Below are 24,327 nucleotides of genomic sequence, written 5' to 3' on the forward strand. Positions count from 1 at the left end.
CACTGGGGTAACCTGGGGCCATTTGCTGCTTCTCTCAGCCCAACCAACCTTGCATGACTGTTGTAGGGATAATAATAATAATAATAATAATTTTTATTTATACCCCGCCCTCCCCAGCCAAGACCCGGCTCAGGGCAGCTAACAAACAATAATAAAACCAAGTTGATTAAGATACAATTTAAAAAACAAGATTAAAATACAACATTAAAACATTAGGATGCAGCCTCTTTACAGGAGGAGAAAGGAAAAAGAAAGAGGGGGAGGGAATCAAACTGATTCTAAGCCAAAGGCCAGGTGGAACAACTCTGTCTTACAGGCCCTGCGGAAAGAAATCAGATCCCACAGGGCCCTGGTCTCATGAGACAGAGCGTTCCACCAGGCCGGAGCCAGTGTTGAGAAGGCCCTGGCTCTGGCTGAGGCTAATCTAACTTCCTTAGGGCCCGGGACCTCTAGGGTGTTGCTATTTATGGACCTTAAGGTCCTCCGTGGGGCATACCAGGAGAGGAGGTCCCGTAGGTCCGCATCAATCGCCTTGCACCAGCCTTGGAGAACTGATTGTGATGACCATGTACGTCACCCTGAGGTCCTTGGAGAGAAAGGTAAGATACAAATGCAATGACATCAATCAGTTCTCAGCATCTCCAAGCCGGGCTGGGAATATCCCTGCCTGTAACCCTGGAGAGCTGCTGCCAGTCTGTGTAGGTAATACTGAGCTAGATGGACCAATAGGTCTGACTCAGTGGAAGGCCGCTCCCTGTGTTTTTAATGTAGTTAAACATTTGCTGCTCAATTACTCAGAGGCACCGTTTAAAATCAATTCATCTTATCCATTAAGTGTCGTAGCCCTGCTATGATGCCCCATACCAAAGAATGCTGAAGGCTTTTTTAAAAAATTAAACAAAATTGTTCCTTTTTTATTTATTCACTTGCTTATGTTTCCAGACTTCGTCTTCTCCACCGGATCACAAGTCTCTGTTTCTGGCTCTCATCCAAATATAATATATTAAGCGTTATTACCGAGAAAGCTCTGTCTGGACCAAAACAATTTGATTTTTGCAGAGAGAGAAAAATGACTTTGGACTTTATGCATGAGAACCAGAAGCACGTATGGGTCTCAGGACATCAACATTTGATTGTTAGCCAAGGGGAAAGCTTTAATATGGGGGTAATATGGGGGTAAAGGGACCCCTGACCATTAGGTCCAGCCGTGACCAACTCTGGGGTTGCGGCGCTCATCTCGCTTTATTGGCCGAGGGAGCCGGCGTACAGCTTCCAGGTCATGTGGCCAGCATGACTAAGCCGCTTCTGGTGAACCAGAGCAGTGCACGGAAACGCCGTTTACCTTCCCGCCGGAGCAGTACCTATTTATCTACTTGCACTTTGAGGTGCTTTCGAACTGCTAGGTTGGCAGGAGCAGGGACCGAGCAACAGGAGCTCACCCCGTCGTGGGGATTCAAACCGCCAACCTTCTGATCAGCAACTCCTAGTCTCTGTGGTTTAATATGGGGGTGCAGAGCCTTTTTTCAGCTGGGGGCCGCATTCTATTGTGGACAATCTTCTGGGGGCCACATGCCAGTGGTGGGCGGGGCCAGAAGCAACAGTGGGCAGAGCAATCAATGTTGACTTTGCCTTTGGTACAGTGGGCTAGTTTCTACACAAACACATGCATGCACACACAACACTCTCTATCCTTCAAGCAAGAGGCACAATCAGAGTTCAAGGACACCGTCCAATGAAGCAGAACATCCAAGCAGGGTGCAGGAGGGGATGTGGCCTGGGGAGAGTCCCAGGGCCAGACAGAGAGGCTTGGTGGGTCATGTTGTGCCCCTAGGTTTGATGGTCCCCACCTCTGGTTTTTGGTACAAAGCAGGATCAGTGAGGGGTGTGGCCTGAGGGGCGTTCAGAGGGCCAAATAAAGAGGGCTAGAGGGCCACATTTGGTCCCTGCACCTGAGGTCCAGATCCTCAAAGTGCCCCTATTTTCCAGGGACAGTCCTGGATTTACAGAATCTGTCTGAATTGATCCTGGAATGACCCTTTTTTCCTTAGGACGTCCCTATTTTCATCGGAGAAAAGTTGGAGGGTAGGGAGTTATGGAACTCCTGAGCCAAGGAGATAAGTAACCAAAGGAAGCCCTCTTTTATTATGGTTTTTTAATGCATGTTGAAAGCTACCTAGAGTGCCTGGGGCAACCCAGTCAGATGGACAGGGTACAAATAATGAAATTATTATTATTATTATTAATATTATTATTAGTGCTTTTTTCTAAAAAAATGTTTAGGGGTATTCTTTTCCTACTCATATTGAAATACTAGCCCTCAAAGAGGTCAAACTTAGATTCACAAAATGTTTAGGGGTATGTGTACCCCTGCGTACCCCCAGAAAAATACCACTGATTATTATTATTATTCTAGAATAGGATGTCCCTGTTTTCATCGGAGAAATGTTGGAGGGTATGTAGGTCTCCCACCCCGGTTTAGCTGATTTTATTAACTAAATGGGGCCAAATGGGGAGGCCTAGTGGTCCTGGTCAGTCCTGCAGACCAGATCCTAGCTAGTCCTATGGGTCAGAGCCAGAGGCCAGTTAGCCTATGGGTCAGAGGCCTAGCTAGTCTCGCATCCTAGAGGTTCCCCACCACTGGGATACAGGGTGGCAGTTTCAGACTAGCAGAGTTTAGTTTCAGGTGGCAGCTCAGATTCTCCAGAGGCGCCTGAGGGCTCTGTGAAGGGGCACCGATCTCTTCAGAATCAGGCTCTTCCCTGAGACGCCCATTGTGTTTCTTTGGCCAATCCCCCAATGTGGGTCACCTTCCTTAAGAATAGAGATAATTCACTTTCTTCAGGAGCTTTGCCAAGAGCAATTGAAATTCTCCTTTCCCTGAGAATAGAAAAAGAATTAAGCCCAAGAGTGGATTTGTCAATGTCAGACTTCATTTTCTGCACCCAGACATCCTTTTGCTCCCGTTTAAATTGAAATGCAATTGCTGGACCAGACTCCTTTTTCTGTTTTCCTTCTCCTGTCTCCCGCTCAATGACTGCGTGTCCTGATTTTTGTGTTTTGTCTTGAACATTTCAATCCGCAGGAAGCCAGAAAATGTATTTATTGGTGGCTCTTTAATAAATACATATTTAAGTTGCTAGACATTTTTAAAGGATTCAAATGAGATGATTTACAAATATGTATATAAATCTTAGGAAACATGTATACAAATCTTGGGATAAGCCTTGATTAAAAATTCATTTCCAGAGGATTACTCAAATCAAGTTGTTTATTTGGGATTGCTATATTATGTTTTGAATTAGATTACCAGTAAGCTACACTCGGGGGCCTTTGCTATGTATTTCTGTTATAATTATTGAATTGCCATCTTTGCTTGCCTCTTGATTTGCCGGTATTTTGCTGGAGGTATTCAGTCTCACACTGGACCTTTAGGCTTGCAAAAGTAAGGTGGATCAAAAGGCTCTGTCACCCTCAAGCAGCAAATCCTCCTCTTCTTTTCAGATAAATTTATTGATTTTAACAAGGCAGACAAAAAGAAAATTGATTAGACTGGCGCAGCACCGTGCAATACACTGCAAACTCTGCAACACCCTTCCACACAATGCTCACGAAGCAGAAAATAGTGGCAAGTTTTAAACTAGAGCTTGCCGATCAGAAGGTCGGTGGTTCGAATCCCCATGACGGGGTGAGCTCCCGTTGCTCAGTCCCTGCTCCTGCCAACCTAGCAGTTCGAAAGCACACCAGTGCAAGTAGATAAATAGGTACCGCTCCGGCGGGAAGGTAAACGGCGTTTCGGTGCACTGCTCTGGTTCGCCAGAAGCGGCTTAGTCATGCTGGCCACATGACCTGGAAGCTGTACACCGGCTCCCTTGGCCAATAAAAGAAGATGAGCACCGCAACTACAGAGTCGTCTGCGACTGGACCTAACAGTCAGAGGTCCCTTTACCTTTAAAGACCCATATATTTAAGCAGGCATTGTTGGGCTAATAAGATTAACTTTTTTTATGTATGCTACAACAGCAGCAAGAATACTTATTGCTAAGTACTGGAAGACACAAGATCTACCCACCCTGGAAGAATGGCAGATGAAGGAGATGGACTACATGGAACTGGCGGAAATGACTGGCAGAATCCGAGACCAGGGAGAAGAGTCGGTGGAAGAAGATTGGAAGAAATTTAAAGACTATTTACAGAAATACTGCAAAATTAATGAATGTTAGAATGATGTCAGAATGAAGTTAAGTGGTTTTAGCAGCAATGTTATAAAGGAGTATGTAAAAATGGATTGTTAATAGGTGAGAATTTTAAGTTATAATATATTAAGTTAAAGGATTAAGATAAAAACAAAGAGGGAAAGGATTTGCTGAATTAACTAACTGAACTGGAATACAAAAAAGGGAGGTTTGAGGAGGTCAGGGAAACAAGTGAACGAAAGATAAGACATGGAAAGATTGATTTGTTTTTAAATGTTTTTATTTTTCTGTATTTTGTATTTTTTCTTTTTTTTCTTTTTCTTATTTTTGTAACCTTTTTTGAAACTTTAATAAATATCATTAAAAAAAAAAAGATTAATCACACTATTCTGTTTTGTTATTTATTGATATTTAACTCAATGTTTCATCAATGGCTTCTCTGTTTTTACCGATGTATTCCTTTGTATTTGTTTTAGTTGCATTTTTCATTCTCTTTTAAAAAATACCTTTTTGTGTTTTATGTAAACTGCTTACGGGTGTTATAGAAATTCTAAGGTCTCAAATATAGAATAAATGTTGATAATTGCACAAGGTAAACACACACACATAAGTATATACACCACATGTCTAAAATAGTACTGGAGAACAATCCAAAAGCCATCTTTGCTCTCCTAAAAACTAAATATTCCCTCTGCCTCCTTAATCCCCCTTGCCTGAGAACAGGTAGGCAGCTAGCAACCAAGAAAAGTTCCTGAAGGGATTCCTCTCCTATATCTATGAACCTCCTTTGTATTGCCATTGTTCGTCCAGATGCTCTGCATTGAGGGATATCTGACATGCATCCTGATTGTCTTATGCTAATGTTTGTGTAAACTGTGTCTGGAACTACCGGTATGTAAAACTTCCTAAATATTCAGGAATAATACACCTTGGCCAGCATGAGCCACAGCAACCCCACTTTCTGTGAGATGTAATTTCTGACTGTAGAGAGGATGTCCCTCTTCTCCACGCCAAAATGCAAACGATTAAAAGAGATGTTTCTTCTGGGCTCTGGATCTCTCTTGCCTCCTTGCTAGGAGTGGAGGGAGCTCTGTTGCAACAGAAAAATAAAGATCTGCCTTGCTTTCACTGCCTCCTGCCTCCATCCATTCATCTCTGACGGATCATGGACTTAGGGGAGTCAGTCCCTTGGGGAGTTGGGCAGCAAAAGCCAACCACCCCTGTTTTTCTATATCAGGGATTTCGCGTATGAAACAACAGATAAATACTGATGATGATGAGTGCTAGCGTTATGAGATCAGCTTTCCCAAGCAAGCCAACCGTTCCTCAAACTAGCTGGAATTTTGTTTATTGGCGGGCGCGGATCACTAGTTATATTAAGCAGCGGCAAAACATCAGAAAGTTAAAAAGTCCTTGGGACAAAGTTTAAAACCTGTGAAGCTAAGGCACCAAGAATGCTGTTGAACTCACAGGAGAACAGCTTTTCCCCAGTGCCATGCATACTTCTGCAAACTTTTGTCGTGTTGCCTTTTCTCTAAACTTAAAAAAAAAAAAGCCCCAAACGCTGCAACCTTCGAAGCATTTCCCCCGCCCAAAGAATTCTGGGCGCTGTAGTTTGTGAAGGGGCAGCCGGCCATTGTAATTCCGCGAGGGGTGAACTACACGGCCCAGAATCCCTTGCGGGAAAGCGTGCCCTTCGAACGCGCTTTAAAGGGATGGCGTCAGGTGGCTAGTCCGTATGAAGGCTGCCGGCCGCTGACGCCCCCTTGCGGCTGTAAGGAGACCCCAGGGGTCCCTCCCACGAGCGGGGGGCGTGTGCCGCATCGGAGCACCGAGATCCGCCCCAAAGCGTCGCTGCGGCGGCGGCGGCGCCTCCTCTTCCCTCCTCTCGTCCGGGTCTTGCTGGAGCCGCGGGCGAGAGCGAAGATGGCGACGTGGGCGTGCGGGATGCCGGCGCGGCGCTTGCTGCTGCTGGCGGCGCTGCGGGGCGGAGACCCTTGCCTGGCCCGCGGGAGCGGCGGGGGCCGGTGAGCAGCTTGCCCTCCCCTCCCCACCCGGAGCCCACCCCCGATGCTGCCTTGCGCACTTCTCCATGCCCAAAGTCTTGCGCCTTTGGTTGCGCCACGGGCGCTCCCCGGGTGGCAAAGGGTTAATCTCCAGGAGGCTGGGGGGGGGGGGAGATCAAGCCTTCCTTAGGATCGCAACAAACCCGGGAGGAAGGAAAAGGATCGTTTTCACTTTGCGCCCTTGGAGGGCTGGTGAGGCCTGGCCTTGGAAGCTCTTAAAACGCAGTGGACTTTGGGGTCGTATCCAACATTGGGGTCCTACTCCTAGGAAGCCCATTGAAATGAATGGACGTTACTTAACCTAGTGCCATGAACTTCAAGGGGCCTGCTCTTGACTTGGTTGGATGCAACCCTGTTTTAAAATGCTCGTTTGCTTGATTCTTGCAAGTTTTGAGAGTCTTCTCTTTTCCCCACTCTCCTGTCTGTCATGGATGCTTCAGCTGAGATTTCTGCATTGCAGGGGGTTGGACTAGATGCCCCTTGGGTCCCTTCCAACTCTTAAGAGTCTATGATGCCTTAGGCTGCAAAGCTAATCCCATTGACCTGCAAGTAAGCCCCACTGAATCCAGCAGGATTTTTGTCTGAGTAGATGGACTTATTAGGCTTGTGCTGTAAGTAACAAATTATTTCGAAAGCTGGAATTTTGGACTATAGATTAGCTATGAGCCCTTGGCTAACAGGTCAGTCTTTTCCAACTTGGTGCCTTCCAGCAGTTTTGGATCCAGCTGCCACCAACCCCAGCATCTTATGGCTGGAGGGCACCAGGTTGGGGAACCCTGGTGTCCATGTTCACATAGTCACAGCCCCTGAAGGGGCCAGTGGGAATCCTGTTGAGTTAGCCGCGCCTCCCTGATGGATTGTTTACCATCTATTTTCTGAAGTTAATGAATGACCAACGTTGGTGCAAAGGTCTTGGCTGCAAAGAAAGGGTCTCTCCCCCCCCCCCTCTTTATTTATCTAGTTGCCATCTTAGATAATGGTACCCGTTGCTCGGTAGAGCTGTGTTTGAGAGAAGCCGTTCATTTTTTATTTCGCAGCTTTTGCAGATAGATATTTTATTTTTACGTGGGGAGAGCTTAAGAGAGAGAAGGTTGATCAGAATGTCTATATAAGCATATTTGTACCATAAACTTCCCTTTCATGTCAGTTATCCATACAAACAACCTTGTGAGGTAGTTCTGTATTATTATTCTCCATCTCCTAGATTTTTTTGGGGGGGGGGGAAGAGGTGAAATGAGGGGTCTGTCCTGATTCACATTTCACTCTATTTCACAAGATTTATATACCGATGGATTGTAATAACAACTCAAAGCAGTTTGCAAAAAGAGCAAAACGTTAAAATTACCATTAATTAAAAAAAAACTTTTAAAATAATTTTAAAATGAACAATAAGGTAAAAAGCAGGTTAAAACAGATGTTGACATTCTGCATGTCTGGATAGGCTTGCTGGAACAAAAATGTTTTCAGCTGTTCCCATTTCACAGCTGGGAATGAAGCTTGGAGCAATCTGGTACACGAAACTAAAGTACCGTATTTTTTGCTCTATAGGACGTATCGGACCATAGGAGGGGGAGAACAGGAAAAAAATAATTCTCCCCCTCTCTGCTCAGCGCCCCTTCAGCGATGCGGCAGGAGAAACGGAGCCCCTTCCATTTCTCCTCCCACTTCGCTCAGCGCCCCTTCAGCGATGCGACAGGAGAAACGGAGCCCCTTCCATTTCTCCTCCCACTTCGCTCAGCGCCCCTTCAGCGATGCGGCAGGAGAAACGGAGCCCCTTCCATTTCTCCTCCCGCTTCGCTGAAGGGGCGCTGCGCAGAGAGAGAAAACTGTGCAGCGCTTCTCCAGCGAAGCGAAGCCTGGAGAGCAAGAGGGATCGGTGTGCACCGACCCCTCTCACTCTCCAGGCTTCAGACGGCTATCCGCAAGCCTTCGGAGCGCAGCGGGAATTCCTGCTGCGCTCCGAAGGCTTGCAGATAGCTGCCTGAAGCCCCCGGAGCGCAGCGGGGGGCTTCAGACGGCTTCAGCGAAAGCAACGCGAAGCCTCCGGAGCGCGGGGGGAGCTCTCCCTCTGTGCTTCAAACGCTTTGCGTTGCTATCGCTGAAGCCAAGGAGCCTGCATTTGCTCCATAAGACGCACACACATTTCCCCTTAATTTTTGAAGGGGGAAAAGTGTGTCTTCTAGAGCAAAAAATACGGTAAACCAGTAGCATAGTTTTCCAAGATGCAAAATGCTCCATTCATCCTCCACCAGCTCGTTTTTAAGAGCCCATGCGAACTGATGCAGAATTATCCACGACACAAGGGCATAATAACTTAAAACAAGGAAGGCTACTTGCTTCAGAACCCTTATGCTGATTATGCAGGGACTGAAATTCATTATTTGCCTTTGAGAAGTAATGAATTGACATTCATCCTGTTCCTTGGTTGCCTGGAGGTGATTTCTCACTCGCCATAGGCAACCAGGCGAGTAGCAATTCAGAAACCTGGTCCAGATGTTTTGCTGCGAAGGCTGCCATCTCCTCCCTTTGGTGGGTTGCCTTTCTGACACCTGCATTTTCTTTCAGGGAGTACTCCAAAGACCACGAAAGCAGCTGGTTCCGTTCCCTCTTTGTCCACAAAGTGGACCCCCGAAAGGATGCCCATTCCAACCTCCTGTCAAAGAAAGAGACCAACCACTTGTACAAGATCCAGTGTGAGCCGCCACCCCCCTCGTCCCTAAGCTTGCTTTCCCCTCTGCTCTTGTCGTAAGCCTCTGTGTTGCTTTCTGCACGGGTGAGGGCCAAGGGCTGGTCCGCGGGTAAGGACTGTAAGCAGCAGCAACAGATTTCGCATCTTCTGTTCAGCAGAGCAGCTTGGGGAGGTGGGTGATCGACGAAGAGCCTTCCATGCTTTGCGTAAAAACCATGGAACCTTCTTGGTGCAGAACTTTGGCTTTCTGAAAACTTAAATATTTTTAAAATGTCCCCCAAAAACAGTACTTCTGTCTTGTCAGGATTCATCCTCATCTAGAAAGTCTCTAGTCCAATTAGGTCTCTCCAGATGTTTCTCTGGATCTGGGGAGGCTGTCTCAATTGATGGTTGCCTCTCAAATGGGAGATGAATGGATGTCAGGTGTTGTAAAAGGATGAAGGAGAAAACGCTGAAAATTAAGGCATTGGTTGGGGGGTGGAGCAAGTCAGGTTTCTCAACCTCATGATTACAGAAACTACGTTGACAGTCTCTGTTGTCTGTGATATAGTGACTTTTTGCGGCCTGCTTCCAACCAATCTCCTATCAGCGTCCATGGCAGACTTACTCAAACCACCCTCCCACTGCCCAATCTGTTCCTTGCCTCCAAGAAGTTCCAAATTCTGTGCAAGATGCAAATACTAAACAAACAGGCAAACAGACAGACATTCAGAATTATGTTAGGCAGGAATAATGCACACAGAATAATCTTCAAATATCTGAAGGGCTGTCACATGGAGCAAGCTGTTTTTCTGCTGCTCCAGAGAGATAGGACCCCCAAACCAATGGATTCAAACAACAAGAAAGGAGATTCTGACAAAGCGTTCAGAAGAACGTTTGAAGTTGTTTGGCAGTGGAATGGGCTCCCTTGGAAGGTCATGGCCTCTCCTTCATTGGAGATTTTTAAACAGGGGTGGGATGGCCGTCTGTCAGGGATTCTTTAGCCATGATTCCTGTCTCGCCAGGGGTTTGGACTAGATGACCCTTGGTTGCCTTCCACCTCTACAGTTCTAGGATTCCATTTCAAAAATAAAAACACCCTGTTGCCATTACTTGAGAATTTGAGAATAGGATCCGGATTCTGGAATAGAATCTGGATTCTTGATGCGTCTTTTATCTGGACAGAATACTTGTTGCTTCAGGAAATGTATTGTTATTTATTCGGTGCAGAATGCTTGCTGTGGGGCAGCCACGAATTTCCCTGCTAGATCACCAGGGGAACGAGTTGGTCCTGTTCAAGGAGACTGTTTTGCTGCAGGCTTCCTCCGCTCTTCCTCCCTCCCTCTTACTTTGCATTTGATACTAAGCCAAACGCAACTGTTTCCTTTGTCATTTCAGTCCACAATGTGAAACCTGAGTGCCTGGATGCCTATAACAGCCTGACGTAAGTCTCTCCCGCTGTCGGGAATTCTGAGATTGAGAAGAGAGGTTATTTAAAAGGCCTAACGACAGTATAGGGCAATTCAGTAGTAAAACTCCACAAGCAGGCATTTTGCTGCAGGGTTCAGGGAGCCGTCCAGTACCTACTCCATCTTCCCGGAGACTCCATTCCTTTTAAAATATTTATTTATTTATTTGGTTTTTCAGATTGAAATTTTACAGAGATATATCAAGCGTAAATCGTAAAAACAAGGTTCCAAGGAATCTCCTGGACTTCCATCCTCCCCTTTGTGGGTCCTATTATTAATCATTTCCTCTGGCATCTTTTATGATGAACCAAATCTTTTACCTCTTCCATTATGTCCAAAATTCACCCTTATTCGCTACAAGTGATATTCTAGTCCTACTAACAATTTTAACTGTTTACGGTGGTCTGACAACTACAATAGCTAGAGGTGTATTAAATTGTGGGGGGAGAGAGAGAGAGACGCTTCTCAACTTTTCATAATACTAGGTCCTCTTGTGAAGGCAGCTGCCTTCACAGGCAGGGAGTTCCAAAGTGTCGGTGTTTGGGGGAATTATAGGGACAGAACTACCCAAACTTTATAGAAATTTATTCATGTATGCGACTACAGTGGCAAGAATGTTACTTGTCCCAAAAATGGAAAGAACAAGAAGTCCCAGAGAAAGAAGAATGGGTACAAAAACTTACGGAATATGCAGAAATGGCAAAACTTACCAGGAAAAAAAGAAATCACGATAACAACCTTTTTATAAAAGAATGGAAATTGTTTATTGATTATTTACAAACAGATAATAAGAACATTGGCAGGATTATTGTAATAACCTGCAGTTTTATAAGAGTATATGTTTAAAGTAGATGAGTAAATTAAGTTAATTTGTAATATGCGTGGGGGGGGGAATAATTTAAGCAACCGCAGAAAGGGGGGGGGGAGGAAGTCATGTTTTGAAATGTTAAAATGATTGTAAAATTATTGAAATGTATAAAACTGAAAATCATAAAAAACAAAAGTAAAGGTGCTGCCACACAAAAATATTTAGTTTTTACAAATGCGGAACAGACATTATGTGATACTTGTAACAGTGCCATTTCTGCCGGTCAAAGTGGTTGTGGGGACATACGTATGTGGACTAAGGTGATGCTATAGGTATTGTTATTCATAATTGCTGCTAATAATAAATGTGAGCCTTGGCTATCCCCACCTTGCCTGTCAATTCCATGTCTGTTTTGCAGGGAGCAGGTACTTCCAAAGCTGCACTCGGACTCGGACTACCCCTGCGACCTGGTTGGCAACTGGAATACTTGGTATGGTGAACAGGACCAGGCAGGTGAGGGGGCAGGGCCAACCACGCAGGGTGGGTTTAGGGGCCTTCGAGTTCTGCCTTGACAGAAAGTTCATTGCATATGACTCGGGGAGCCGTAGCGATTCAGCCCTTTCTCCCCTTCCATCTTTAAAACAAACAAACAAACCCATAATCCATGGGTAGGCAAACTAAGGCCCAGGGGCTGGATCCGGCCCAATCACCTTCTAAATCCAGCCCGCGGACGGTCTGGGAATCAGCATGTTTTTACATGAGTAGAATGTGCCCTTTTACAGTGGTACCTCGGGTTACATACGCTTCAGGTTACATACGCTTCAGGTTACAGACTCCACTAACCCAGAAATAGTATCTCGGGTTAAGAACTTTGCTTCAGGATGAGAACAGAAATCGTGCTCCGGCGGCGCGGCAGCAGCGGGAGGCCCCATTAGCTAAAGTGGTACCTCAGGTTAAGAACAGTTTCAGGTTAAGAATGGACCTCCGGAACGAATTAAATACTTAACCCAAGGTATCACTGTATTTAAAATGCATCTCTGGGTTATTGCTGGGGCATAGGAATTCGTTCATTTTTCCCCCCTTTTCAAAATATAATCTGGCCCCCCACAAGGTCTGAGGGTCAGTGGACGGACCCCCTGCTGAAAAAGTTTGCTGACCCCTGCCGGTGTAATCCATTAGCCACTGCCTCTAATCAGAACCTCCATGTGCAAGAGCAGTACATCCACAATTACTACATGCTGTGTGCATTCCCTAAGGAGGCCCTTGAGATTCAGCCCTTCCTCCTCCCAATAAAAAAGGGAATTTCAGGACTTGATCAACCACAATCACCTGTATGCAAAAGGGGTGCTCTAGCAGTGAGCCACGTGGGTAATCGCTTTCAAATGGGGTTTCTTGCCTATCCCTTTGGGCTTGCAAGGATTTGAGGCTCTTTTCTTCTTGTCCTAGTGCATCTCTGGCGATTCACCGGTGGCTACCCGGCCCTCGTGGACTGCATGAACAAGCTGAAACAGAACCAGGTACCAAGCGCAGGTCTCTCTTCTCCAGATGTACTGTTTGTTGGGAAAACACCAGGGAACTGCGTCTTCCCCTCCAAAGCGCCCCACGGGATGATTCATCACCCTTCTGTCCTGAGTCGCTACTGCGACATATATCTGAAGATATACGCACACACAAACATAGCAGAGTTCAAAGAAGAAGCTGGACTTCAGGTGTAGAATTCTAAGCTAATTTATTATGTACAAGATCAAATGTTACAGAACAGAGGAATCATGGCTCCTCTCTCCTTCTCATCCGAGAGAGAACAGAAAATGCAATAGCACAACATAACGGAACAGTGTACAGTGGTCCTCAGGTTAAGAACTTAGTTCGTTCCGAAGGTCCGTTCTTAACCTGAAACTGTTCTTAACCTGAAACATCACTTTAGCTAATGGGGCCTCCTGCTACCGCACCGCTGGAGCACGATTTCTGTTCTCATCCTGAAGCAAAGTTCTTAACCTGAAGCACTATTTCTGGGTTAGCGGAGTCTGTAACCTGAAGCGTATATAACCTGAAGCGTATGTAACCTGAGGTACCACTGTAAACTGATCTTCCGTTCTCATGACTCCAACACACTGGAATGTCAACCCAGACATGTGAGGAAAACAGTCACACATCAGCAGCAACGGAGGAATGAAATCTCAACACTTCTGGCAAGCCGACGGTGCCAGTGCCAGGCCACATCTGGCTAGCTGGTCTCTGCAGCAAAGAGCCAGCAGCAATCTTAATGGCACAGTTGGGTAGCCAAGGCGATGCCTTCCAGATGTTGGGGTCCCCAACTCCCATTGGCCCAGCCAGCATGGCCCTCGATCAAGAATGATGGGACATCTGGAACCTGCCTACATGGGAAGGCTGCCTTGAACTGAGTCAGACCTTTGGTCCGTCGAGCTTAGTGTTGTATACTCTGACTGGCAGCAGCTCTCCAGGGTTTCAGAGAGGGAGTTTCTCTCAGCCTAACATGGAGATGTTCTGGGATCTTCTGCATATATAGCAGATGCTCTACCACTGAGTTGTGGCCCTACAACATTGATTACCCTCTGGGTAGAGTGTTAGGCTTGTGCCTCTGACCCCTGGTTCAAGTCCCTGGCTAACTATAATAATTTATTATACCCCGCCCATCTAGCTGGGTTTCCCCAGCCACTCTCGGTGGCTCCCAACAGAATTACCATATTTTTCACTCTATAGGACGCACTTTTTCCCCTCCAAAAATGAAGGGGAAATGTGTGCGCGTCCTATGGAGCGAATGCAAGCTTTCGCTGAAGCCTGGAGAGAGAGAGGGGTTGGTGAGCACTGACCCCTCTCACTCTCCAGGCTTGCGGATAGCAGCAAGCTCTGGGAGCGAAGGCGAGGTTGCGCGTAACCTCGCCCCCACTCCCAGACCCGTTCTGGGGGCTGGGGTCGGGGGAAGCTTGGGCTTCCCCCGCCCCAGCCCCAGCCCCATGGCTAAAAAGGAAGCCAAGACAGCTAGCGGGATCTATCCCGCTAGCTGTCTTGGCTTCTGCCAAAGACGTGCGCTGCCTCTCCCGGCTGGAGAGGTTGTGCGTGGCTAAAGAGGAAGCCAAGACAGCCATCGGGATGGATCCTGCTGGCTGTCTTGGCTTCTTTGCTCTTTGGGGCTTGGGGGGGAAAATAATTTCCCCCCCTTTATTTCCTCCCCCAAAAAACTAGGTGCGCCCTATAGAGCGAAAAATACGGTAAAAGCACAATAAACCGTCAATCATTAAAAACGTCCTGATACAGTGCTGCCTTCAGATGTCTTCTAAAAGTCAGATTTATTTCCTTGACATCTGATGGGTGGGCGTTCCGCAGGGCAGGCGCCACTACCAAGAAGGCCCTTTGCCTGGTTCCCTGCAACCTCACTTCTTGCACGGAGGGAACTGCCAGAAGGCCCTCAGAGCTGGACCTCCGGCTGAACGATGGGAATGGAGATGCTCCTTCAGGTATAATGGGCCGAGGCCGTTTAGGGCTTTAAAGGTCAGCACCAACACTTTGAATTGTGCTTGAAAATGTACTGGGAGCCAATGTAGGTCTTTCAGAACCGGTGTTACAGGGTCTCGGCAGCCACTCCCAGTCACCTGTCCAGCTGCTGCATTCTGGATTAGTTGCAGTTTCCAGGTCACCTTCAAATTGTGGCTGGGATAACCCAAACAGTAACCATCCGACATATAAGTACTGTCAACATATGACTTTCACGTCAATGAGAACTAGAAACTTGCTTGAAAGAACCAAATCCCATGCTTACACAGCACAACACTAGCCCACTCTCTTCGATCATGTCCCCCTCCCATGGAAAGTACTGAAAGCCCACAGCTAAGTGCCCAAGTGACCCTTCTGATCTTTCCCCTTTCCAGGAGTACCTGGAATTCCGGAAGGAGAGGAGCAAAATGCTGTTGTCCCGAAGAAACCAGCTGCTCTTGGAGTTCAGCTTTTGGAATGAACCTTTGCCACGACCTGGGCCCAATATCTATGAACTGAGGACGTACAAGCTGAAAGTGAGTTCTGGGGGGTGAATCTTGGGAAGGGGACGGATGTTACGGCTCAGTATACTAATATCTCCTGGAACATTTCTGCCAATATGAAATCTACATGAGCCCTCGGATCATCTGACACTCTTCTGGGAAAGCATATGGTCAGCGAGGCAATTCAGGAGTTTGTTGGACCTTGCATTCTCAGCAGAAATTGAGTTCTAACAGGTATCGGGATAGTTGAAGTCTCCTATGACTACTGTATCCCTCCATTTTGAATGTTTGGTAATAATCTGCTCTAGGAAGGCATCATCCAAGTCTTCAGTCTGGCTTGTAGGTCTATAGCAGACCCCCCACTGGAAGGTCACTGTTGTTTCGCTCTCCTACAGTTTTTTCCCATATACTCTCAATTTGCCTTCTGTGCTCCAGGTCATGGATCTTTTCACTAGTGTACATGTCCTTTACGTACAATGCATCTCCTCTCCCCTTCCTGTTTGGTCTACAGTGGTACCTTGGGTTAAGTACTTAATTCGTTCCGGAGGTCCGTTCTTAACCTGAAACTGTTCTTAACCTGAAGCACCACTTTAGCTAATGGGGCCTCCCGCTGCTGTCATGGCAGCGCCGCACAATTAATGTTCTCATCCTGAAGCAAAGTTCTTAACCCGAGGTACTATTTCTGGGTTAGCGGAGTCTGTAACTTGAAGCATATGTAACCCGAAGCATATGTAACCCGAGGTACCACTGTATTCCTTTTGAATAGGTTATACCCCTCAATTTCTACATTCCAGTCATGAGTCTCATCCCACCAGGTTTTAGTAATGTCTGTTAGGTCATATTTTCCATCGTGTGTTAAAAGCTCAAATTCGACTTGCTTGTTTCCCATACGCTGTGCATTAGTGTAGAGACAACTGAAACAATAAGTCATTCCCTCCAACTGCTTCCTCCTTGTAGTTTCCCGCCCTTTAGTAGGTTTCTGAAGCACCACTTCAGTTTCCTGTGCATCGATGAAGCTATATATGGATATGCCCCAAAAATTGAGCTTGGGAAGCTCACCACAACTCTTCGAGAGAGCTTTCCCTGAATTTTTGCAATCATAACTACAAGCTGTGTACATCACCTCTCCCTTTTGCTTTCAGCCTGGGACCATGATTGAGTGGGGAAATAACTGGTAAGCAGATTTTTCAAATACATTGAATGTGCCACATATCCGCCACATAAGTGGGTTGTTGTTGTTGTTTACTGCTTAGAGATTTTTGGAAATGCTGGTTTCTATGTTCTTACAAATATATATATATATATATATATATATATCCTTTAAAAACCCACCAGCTTTTCAGTGCTCATTTCTACTAATACATAGACTTTGCTCATTAGGTAAAAGTGAAAGCGACAGTTTTGCCATTTCCCCTTAAGGCATTGCTTTTGTACGTTGCTTTCTGTGCTGCATGCATTTTTATGCACACTGCGAAGGAAGCAATGCACCCATTGCATAGCTGGAGAGCCTGTGCCCACCCCATGCTGTTGGACTATAGCTCCCATCATCCCTCACTTGGGGCCATGTTGCCTGCTGGCTGGGAGTTGGAGGACCATAACCTCCGGAGGGCTACACCCCTGAAGTCGTGGGGCAAGTGCAGGTTTGCCGTTATCTCTTTGGGTGGGGCAGAAATGGCCAATGATAGCAATTCATTTATAACTTGCTTGCGTCTTGCCCTCTCTCTTGACTGGTGAACAGGGCGCGGGCCATTAAATATCGCCAGGAGAACCAGGAAGCTGTGGGTGGCTTCTTCTCACAGATCGGGGAGCTGTACATCGTGCACCACTTGTGGGGTAGGTGGCTGCCCAAATGGGGCTCATGAAATGTGTTGTAGTCCAAAAGATCCAGAGGGTCATGGGCAGCAGTTCTCAACCTGTGGGTCCCCAGATGTTGTTGGACTACAACTCCCATCACCCCTAGCTAGCAAGGCCAGAGCTCAGGGATGATGGGAGTTGTAGTCCAACAACATCTGGGGACTCACAGGTTGAGAACAGCTGGTCTCAGGGGAAGACAGCCCTGCACCACTCTCAAAAAAGCCTGTGGCCATGAGCTCCATTGGGTTACCCCTTAACTGCCTGCCTTTCTGTACATTTCATAGAAACAGAGAATTGTATAGAAGGGGACCGCCAAGGGTCATCAAGTCCAGCCCCCTGCCATGCAGGAATCTCAGCTAAAGCATCCATGATAGATGGCCGTCCAACCTCTGCTTGAAAACCTTCCAAGGAAGGAGAGTTCACAACCTCCCGAGGAAGACCGTTGTCAAACAGCTCTTAACTGTCATAAAGTTCTTCTTGATGTTTAGCCAGAATCTCCTTTCTTGTAATTTTAAGCCATTAGTTTGTGTCCTGCCCTCCAGAGCTTGTTCCTTCTTCCATGTGACACTCCCCGCCTTGAGATTTTTGAAGATGGCTATCATATCTCCTCTCTTTTTTTAATAAAAAAAATAGCTTTTATTAAGAATTTCAACATAACAAATTATCAAAAACTTATCATCTTCATTTCCACCCCCCCCCCATTTTTTCCTTCCGCCCTCCCCAGAAAAACTGTCCCTCCCACACACCCACACCCCAGACTTTCCTCAGCTCCCCTCTCTGGTTTTTCAACACATATTATTCTCTGCATATTGTAAAATTGTAAAGATCCTTAAATTATCTATCTTTTATGTTAACAATTATAAATTTGTGTATGTTTGTTCAAAACCTTCCAAGGAGTCCAATTCATTTTGTTGTTGTTTTTTTAAAGTAATTTGTAAAAAGTTCCCATTCTTCTTTAAAGTCACAGTTGTCCTTGTCTCGCAGTTTGTATGTCAATTTCGCCAGTTCCGTATCGTATCTCCTCTCAGCCTGCTCTTTTCCAGTCTAGACATACCCGATTTCCCTCAACTGTTCCTCATAGGGCTTGATTCCCAGACCCTAGATCATGTCTTGGTTGCCCTTCTCTGCCCCCTTTCCAGCTTGTCAATATCCTTCTTAAATTGTGGTGCCCAGAACTGTGTGGTGTGGTCTAACCAAGGCAGAATAGAGTGGTACTATGACTTCTCTTGGTCTGGACACTATACTGTTGATGGAGCCTAAAATAGCGTTAGCTTATTTTGCTGCTGCATCACACTGTTGCCTCATGTTATGCTTGTGGTCTGCCAAGACTGCATTAGCTTTTTCTGCTGCTTAACATGAGTCAAGCACTTTATGCAGCAGCCGAAAAGCTTCCCACGTCGATGAGCTTTCCTGTGATGTAGTGGTTTGCTGTCCTTCTAGCCTACAGGGACCTGCAGTCTCGAGAGGAGACGAGGAACGCTGCCTGGAGAAAGCGAGGGTGGGATGAGAACGTTTACTATACAGGTGAGGCATCTTTTTCAACGCTGGTGGCTGGTACTCAGGGCTGATGGCTTGCAAGGTAGGAGAGCAACAGCAGGGGGAACCAGCCCAGAGCCAATGACAGGCTTTGGGAATGAGACAGAGATAAGAGCACTTATTTTGCACTCCCTGCCTCGGCTGATCTCTCCTGCATCCACAGAGTCCCTGACGCAGAGTCCCTGGTGCTTAGAATCATAGAATCATAGAGTTGGAAGAGACCACAAGGGCCATCAAGTCCAACCCCCTGCCAAGCAGGAAACACCATCAGAGCACTCCTGACATATGGTTGTCAAGCCTCTGCTTAAAGACCTCCAAAGAAGGAGACTCCACCACACTCCTTGGCAGCAAATTCCACTGTTGAACAGCTCTTACTGTCAGGAAGTTCTTCCTAATGTTTAGGTGGAATCTTCTTTCTTGTAGTTTGGATCCATTGCTCCGTGTCCGCTTCTCTGGAGCAGCAGAAAACAACCTTTCTCCCTCCTCTATGTGACATCCTTTTATACATTTGAACATGGCTATCATATCACCCCTTAACCTCCTCTTCTCCAGGCTAAACATGCCCAGCTCCCTTAGCCGTTCCTCATAAGGCATCGTTTCCAGGCCTTTGACCATTTTGGTTGCCCTCCTCTGGACGCGTTCCAGTTTGTCAGTGTCCTTCTTGAACTGTGGTGCCCAGAACTGGACACAGTACTCCAGGTGAGGTCTGACCAGAGCAGAATACAGTGGCACAATTACTTCCCTTGATCTAGATGCTATACTCCTATTGATGCAGCCCAGAATTGCATTGCCTTTTTTAGCTGCCGCGTCACACTGTTGGCTCATGTCAAGTTTGTGGTCAACCAAGACTTCTAGATCCTTTTCACATGTACTGCTCTCAAGCCAGGTGTCCCCCATCTTGTATTTGTGCCTCTCATTTTTTTTGCCCAAGTGCAATACTTTACATTTCTCCCTGTTAAAATTCATCTTGTTTGTTTTTGCCCAGTTCTCTAATCTGTCAAGGTCGTTTTGAAGTGTGATCCTGTCCTCTGGGGTGTTAGCCACCCCTCCCAGTTTGGTGTCATCTGCAAATTTGATCAGGATGCCCTTGAGTCCATCATCCAAGTCGTTGATAAAGATGTTGAATAAGACCGGGCCCAAGACAGAACCCTGTGGCACCCCACTAGTCACTCTTCTCCAGGATGAAGAGGAACCATTGATGAGCACCCTTTGGGTTCGGTCAGTCAGCCAGTTACAAATCCACTGAGTGGTAGCATAGTCAAGACCACATTTTACCAGCTTCTTTACAAGAATATCATGGGGCACCTTGTCAAATGCCTTGCTGAAATCAAGGTAGGCTACATCCACTGCGTTCCCTTCATCTACCAGGCTTGTAATTCTGTCAAAAAATGAGATCAGGTTAGTCTGACATGACTTATTTTTCAGAAATCCATGCTGACTATTGGTGATCACAGCATTCCTTTCTAGGTGCTCACAGACTGTTTGCTTAATGATCTGCTCCAGAATCTTCCCTGGTATTGATGTCAGACTGACTGGGCGCTAATTATTTGGGTCCTCTCTTTTCCCCTTTTTGAAAATAGGGACAACATTTGCCCTCCTCCAGTCTGCTGGGACTTCGCCTGTTCTCCACGAATTCTCAAAGATGACTGCCAGTGGTTCTGAGATCACATCTGCCAGTTCTTTTAATACTCTTGGATGCAGTTCATCTGGCCCTGGAGACTTGAATACATCTAAACTAGCCAAGTATTCTTGTACTATCTCCTTAGTTATTCTGGGCTGTGTTTCCTCTGCTGAATCATTTGCTCCAAATTCTTCAGGTCGGGCATTGTTTTCTTTATCGGAGAAGACTGAGGCAGAGAAGGCATTGAGGAGTTCAGTCCTTTCTGTGTCCCCTGTTTGCATTTCACCATCTCCTCCTCTGAGTGACCCCACTGTTTCTTTGTTCTTCCTTTTGCTACGAACATACCCATAAAAGCCTTTTTTGTTGCTTTTAACCTCTCTAGCAAGCCTGAGTTCATTCTGTGCTTTAGCTTTTCTGACTTTGTGTCTACACGTGCTGGCTATTTGTTTGAATACCTCTTTGGTGGTTTCCCCCCTTTTCCATTTTTTGTACACATCCTTTTTTAATCTTAACTCAGTTAAAAGTTCTTTAGATAGCCACCCTGGCTTCTTTAGGCACCTTCCGTCTCATTGGTATTGCCTGAAGTTGTGCTTTTACTATCTCCCTCTTAACAAACTCCCAGCCATCATGAACTCCCTTTCCTTTTAGTATTACTGTCCATGGGATCTCACCCAGCACTTCCCTAAGTTTTATGAAGTCGGCTTTCTTAAAGTCAAGAAATTGAGTCCTAGTATGCTTGGCTGCTCCTTTACGCTGTATAGTAAACTTCAGAAGAGCATGATCACCCGCGCCTAATGATCCTTCCACTTCTACCCCACTAACCAGATCATCAACATTGGTTAGGACCAGATCTAAAATGGCTGTTCCTCTTGTTGCTTCTCCCACTTTCTGGACAATGAAGTTGTCTGCAAGGCCAGTGAGGAATCTGTTTGACCTTATGCTCTTGGCTGAGTAGCTTAGAGAAGCTGTTTTTCTGAACATCCTCTGCAGGAAAAAGCTTTGCCTCCCCCTAATCCAGGGGTCAGCAACCCGCGGCTCCGGAGCCGCATGTGGCTCTTTTACACCTTTGCCGCGGCTCCGGGGCGGATACTAGCGAGGGGAGGAGGCGCATTGTGTGCCCCGACACTCCCCACTGTGGCGGGCGCTGTACTGGCTGTGACGTTGCATGGGGGCGGTGCGTGCTTTAGTCATGCACCGTCCCGATGTCACCTTCCCGCCCGCTGTCAGATCGCGGCTCCGGAGATATATTTGTTTTAAATGTCGCAATGGTTTTGGGGCCCCAGTTTTTTTTTCTTCGGAAACGGGTCCAAGTGGCTCTTTTTGTCTTAAAGGTTGCAGACCCCTGCCCTAATCCTTAGTGTCCCATTTCCAAAATTCTTTTGAGCTTGAATATGAAATTCAGGAATTGCTTATCCAGGTGTACCCTCACACCAGGGGTGCGGGACTAGATCTGGCCAGTGGGCCGAATCCTTATCTCCTCAACCCTCCTCCAAGTTTGACAGGCGGCGTGGCCATCCCACCTGTCAATCACCTGGCACCAGGTGACTTGCTTTTGCCCTCGTGGACAGTTAGCTGGTCTGAGAGAGAAGAGGGAGCAGACTGGAAGGAGGAGGTGTCAGAAGCTGAAGAGGTAACCGGGTTTCGTGAGCAGGGAGAGTCTGTGGCAGAGAGCAGTCCAGAATCGGAGGCTGGAGAGGAGGAGGGCCAAGAGGCAGAGAGAAGCCAGGAAGTCTCCCTCTCCTGTTGCGACCAGCTTCCTTCTTCCCTGGTCTCCCAGAACCAAAAGAGGCATGAAGAGAGCATAGCAAAGACAGACAAGGCAGAGAATTCTCAGGTTGTTTGGGAAGGACCTGGGGGAAGAGGAGACTTAGGGAGCTGTGGGGGCCTTCAGTCTTCGCAACTGCCTCATCAGGGCAAGACCTACTGGGAAGCCTTGCTGTGCTCACTAGGCCTGAGCCGTATGTCTCTTTGAAGAGTTAACTTCACTGACGCCTTGTGAGTTCCTGCTGGCCTGCTCCCAATGCCCCCACCCTGGCATTACCCCTGGGAGAACTCAGTCCTTGGAGAAGTTCTTCCTTCTATGAATTGCTTGGTATTAATTTTCTTTGACCAGAGAGCTTGTGGGGGGCTCCCTGTTGAGGGTGAGGGTGGAGCGGGCAGTGGCAGACAGGTTCCTCTGCTCTGTGTCCTTGCCGAGTGACCACCGGGTTTTCCTTTTGCAGTGCCTCTGGTCCGGAGCATGGAATCGCGAATCATGATCCCCTTGAAGATTTCCCCCTTGCAATGATGCTGTCGCCAGGCTGTCATCTCTCTGCACCAAACACGCAAAAAGAAATTGAGCTGGCCGCGTTTTCCTCCACCTGGATCCTCTCTGAACTCTTTTCTGACCTTCTCTCCTGCCCCCCATCTTCTCTTGTTGCTTTGTCTGGAGATACCCATCTCCTTGCCTTCCTCCCGCCCCCCCCCTTTCCTTCCAGCCTCTTGGTTTTCAGAAAGTGTGTCAGAATCCTGCTGAGCTCATTTTTTTTTACTCTGAATGAGAAGCCTGAAGGCTTGATGTGTTGCCACAGATGGACGACCCAGTCTGGCTTGTTCCGGAGGCTGATGATTCTCTAGATGAAGCTGCTTAGGGGGTGCTGGCTGTTGCTTGCTGTGGCACACACAATTATATTAAGAGTTGTTAAGAGGCCCCTGCTCCCCTCCTAGAACTACAGTTCCCAGAGTTCCCTGGGGGAAGGGATTGATTATTAAACCAATCTGGGAATTGTAGTGCTGGGAGGGGATTAGGGGGTCTTCCTAAGGTTGCTGAGACTTCTCAATAAACCACAGCTCCCAGAAGTCATTGGGGGGGGGCATGAAGGTTTAAAGTAATAGCATAGCCCTTTAAGGTGTGAATGCCACCTAAGCTGGTATTGTTGGATTACAAAGGAAATGACTCTTTTCTCCCCACCCCCTACCCCGCAACAGTTCTTATCCTTGGAATAGCCTTTTTGATCGCTGCAAAGGCAGCCTCCAAACCTTTCTAAAAGGAAATAGTTGTACCTTGGAAGTCGGAACGGAATCCGTTCCAGAAGTGCATTTGACTTCCAAAGTGTTTGACTTCCAAATCGCGGCTTCCGATTGGTTGCAGGAAGCTCCTGCAGCCAATCGGAAGCTGCAGAAGCCCTGTCAGACGTTCGGCTTCCAGAAGAACATTTGAAAACCAGAACAGTCTCTTCCGGGTTTTGATCATTCAGGAGCCAAAGTGTCCCAGTTCCAGGGTGTTCAACAACCAAGGTATGACTGTACAGTTGTACCTCGGAAGATAAATGCCTTGCAAGTTGAACGTTTTGTCTCCCAAACGCTGCAAACCTGGAAGTGAGTGTTCCAGTTTGCGAACATTCTTTGGAACCCAAACATCCAACGCAGGTTCTGCAGCTTCCCATTGGCTGCAGGAGCTTCCTGCAGCCAATCGGAAGCCATGCCCTGGTTTCCAAACATTTTGGAAGTCGAATGGACTTCCGGAACAGTTTCCATTCAACTTCCGAGGTACGACTATAATGCACAACAGGGTAGCGTTCTCAGGAATGTAGTGAATGTATACTGTGGGTGTGGGGAACCTTTATAACCTGCTGGATGTTGCTGAACTACAACTCCCATGGTCACGCTGGCCATGCTTGCCGGAAGTTGTAGTTCTGCAGCCTCTGGAATGCCAAAAGTGTCCTCCTCCTAGCCTGCTTAGCTTGGTCTCTCTATACGTGCACAGACCGAAAAATCCCTGGTGGTTTAAATGTGGTCGCCCAGCTGCGAGTTAAGAGAGGAGGTGGACAGAGACAGTGTCCTCTCATTGGCACAATGCATCTTGTCTCTTGACCAGTTACCCATCTCTGGGTAGCATAGTGAGGCTGTGCTTGTTCGTAATAAACTATTTTAAGTGCTCTTCTGCCTAGGGACCATGTGAAACAGCCTAGCTGCACATGTAATAAAATATTTAATATACTACTGTGTGTGTGGCAGTGTGTATTGATTGTCCATTGTGGAGTTGGAGTAAAATTTCCTCACCTCCAGACCCGTGAAATACCAAACTTGTAGATAAATGTCATGGAACTGTGGAGTTGGAAGGGACCACGAGGGTCAT

At 46.9% G+C, this 24,327-nt stretch overlaps 1 protein-coding gene and 1 long non-coding RNA gene across 2 annotated transcripts in view; one reads left to right on the plus strand and one right to left on the minus strand.

The window, feature by feature from the left end:
• The window catches only part of LOC308466025, a 118,563-nt gene extending 100,076 nt beyond the window's left edge, over positions 1 to 18,487 (minus strand). Inside the window, exon 1 of the long non-coding RNA XR_013980601.1 lies at positions 17,113 to 18,487. This is a non-coding gene — a long non-coding RNA (uncharacterized lncRNA). The remainder of the gene's footprint in view (positions 1 to 17,112) is intronic.
• NIPSNAP1 (nipsnap homolog 1) lies at positions 5,943 to 24,191 on the plus strand. The gene is made up of 10 exons (XM_080986477.1): positions 5,943 to 6,220; positions 8,825 to 8,952; positions 10,326 to 10,371; positions 11,623 to 11,717; positions 12,651 to 12,721; positions 15,092 to 15,232; positions 16,342 to 16,373; positions 16,938 to 17,032; positions 18,494 to 18,577; positions 22,433 to 24,191. The coding sequence occupies exons 1-10, from the start codon at positions 6,120 to 6,122 to the stop codon at positions 22,495 to 22,497; spliced, it is 858 nt and encodes a 285-aa protein (XP_080842603.1). The 5' UTR covers positions 5,943 to 6,119; the 3' UTR covers positions 22,498 to 24,191.
• The last annotated feature ends 136 nt before the right edge of the window (positions 24,192 to 24,327 follow it).

Source organism: Podarcis pityusensis (genome assembly GCF_964106645.2).
Source record: "Podarcis pityusensis genome assembly, chromosome: 16".
NCBI lineage: Eukaryota > Metazoa > Chordata > Lepidosauria > Squamata > Lacertidae > Podarcis > Podarcis pityusensis.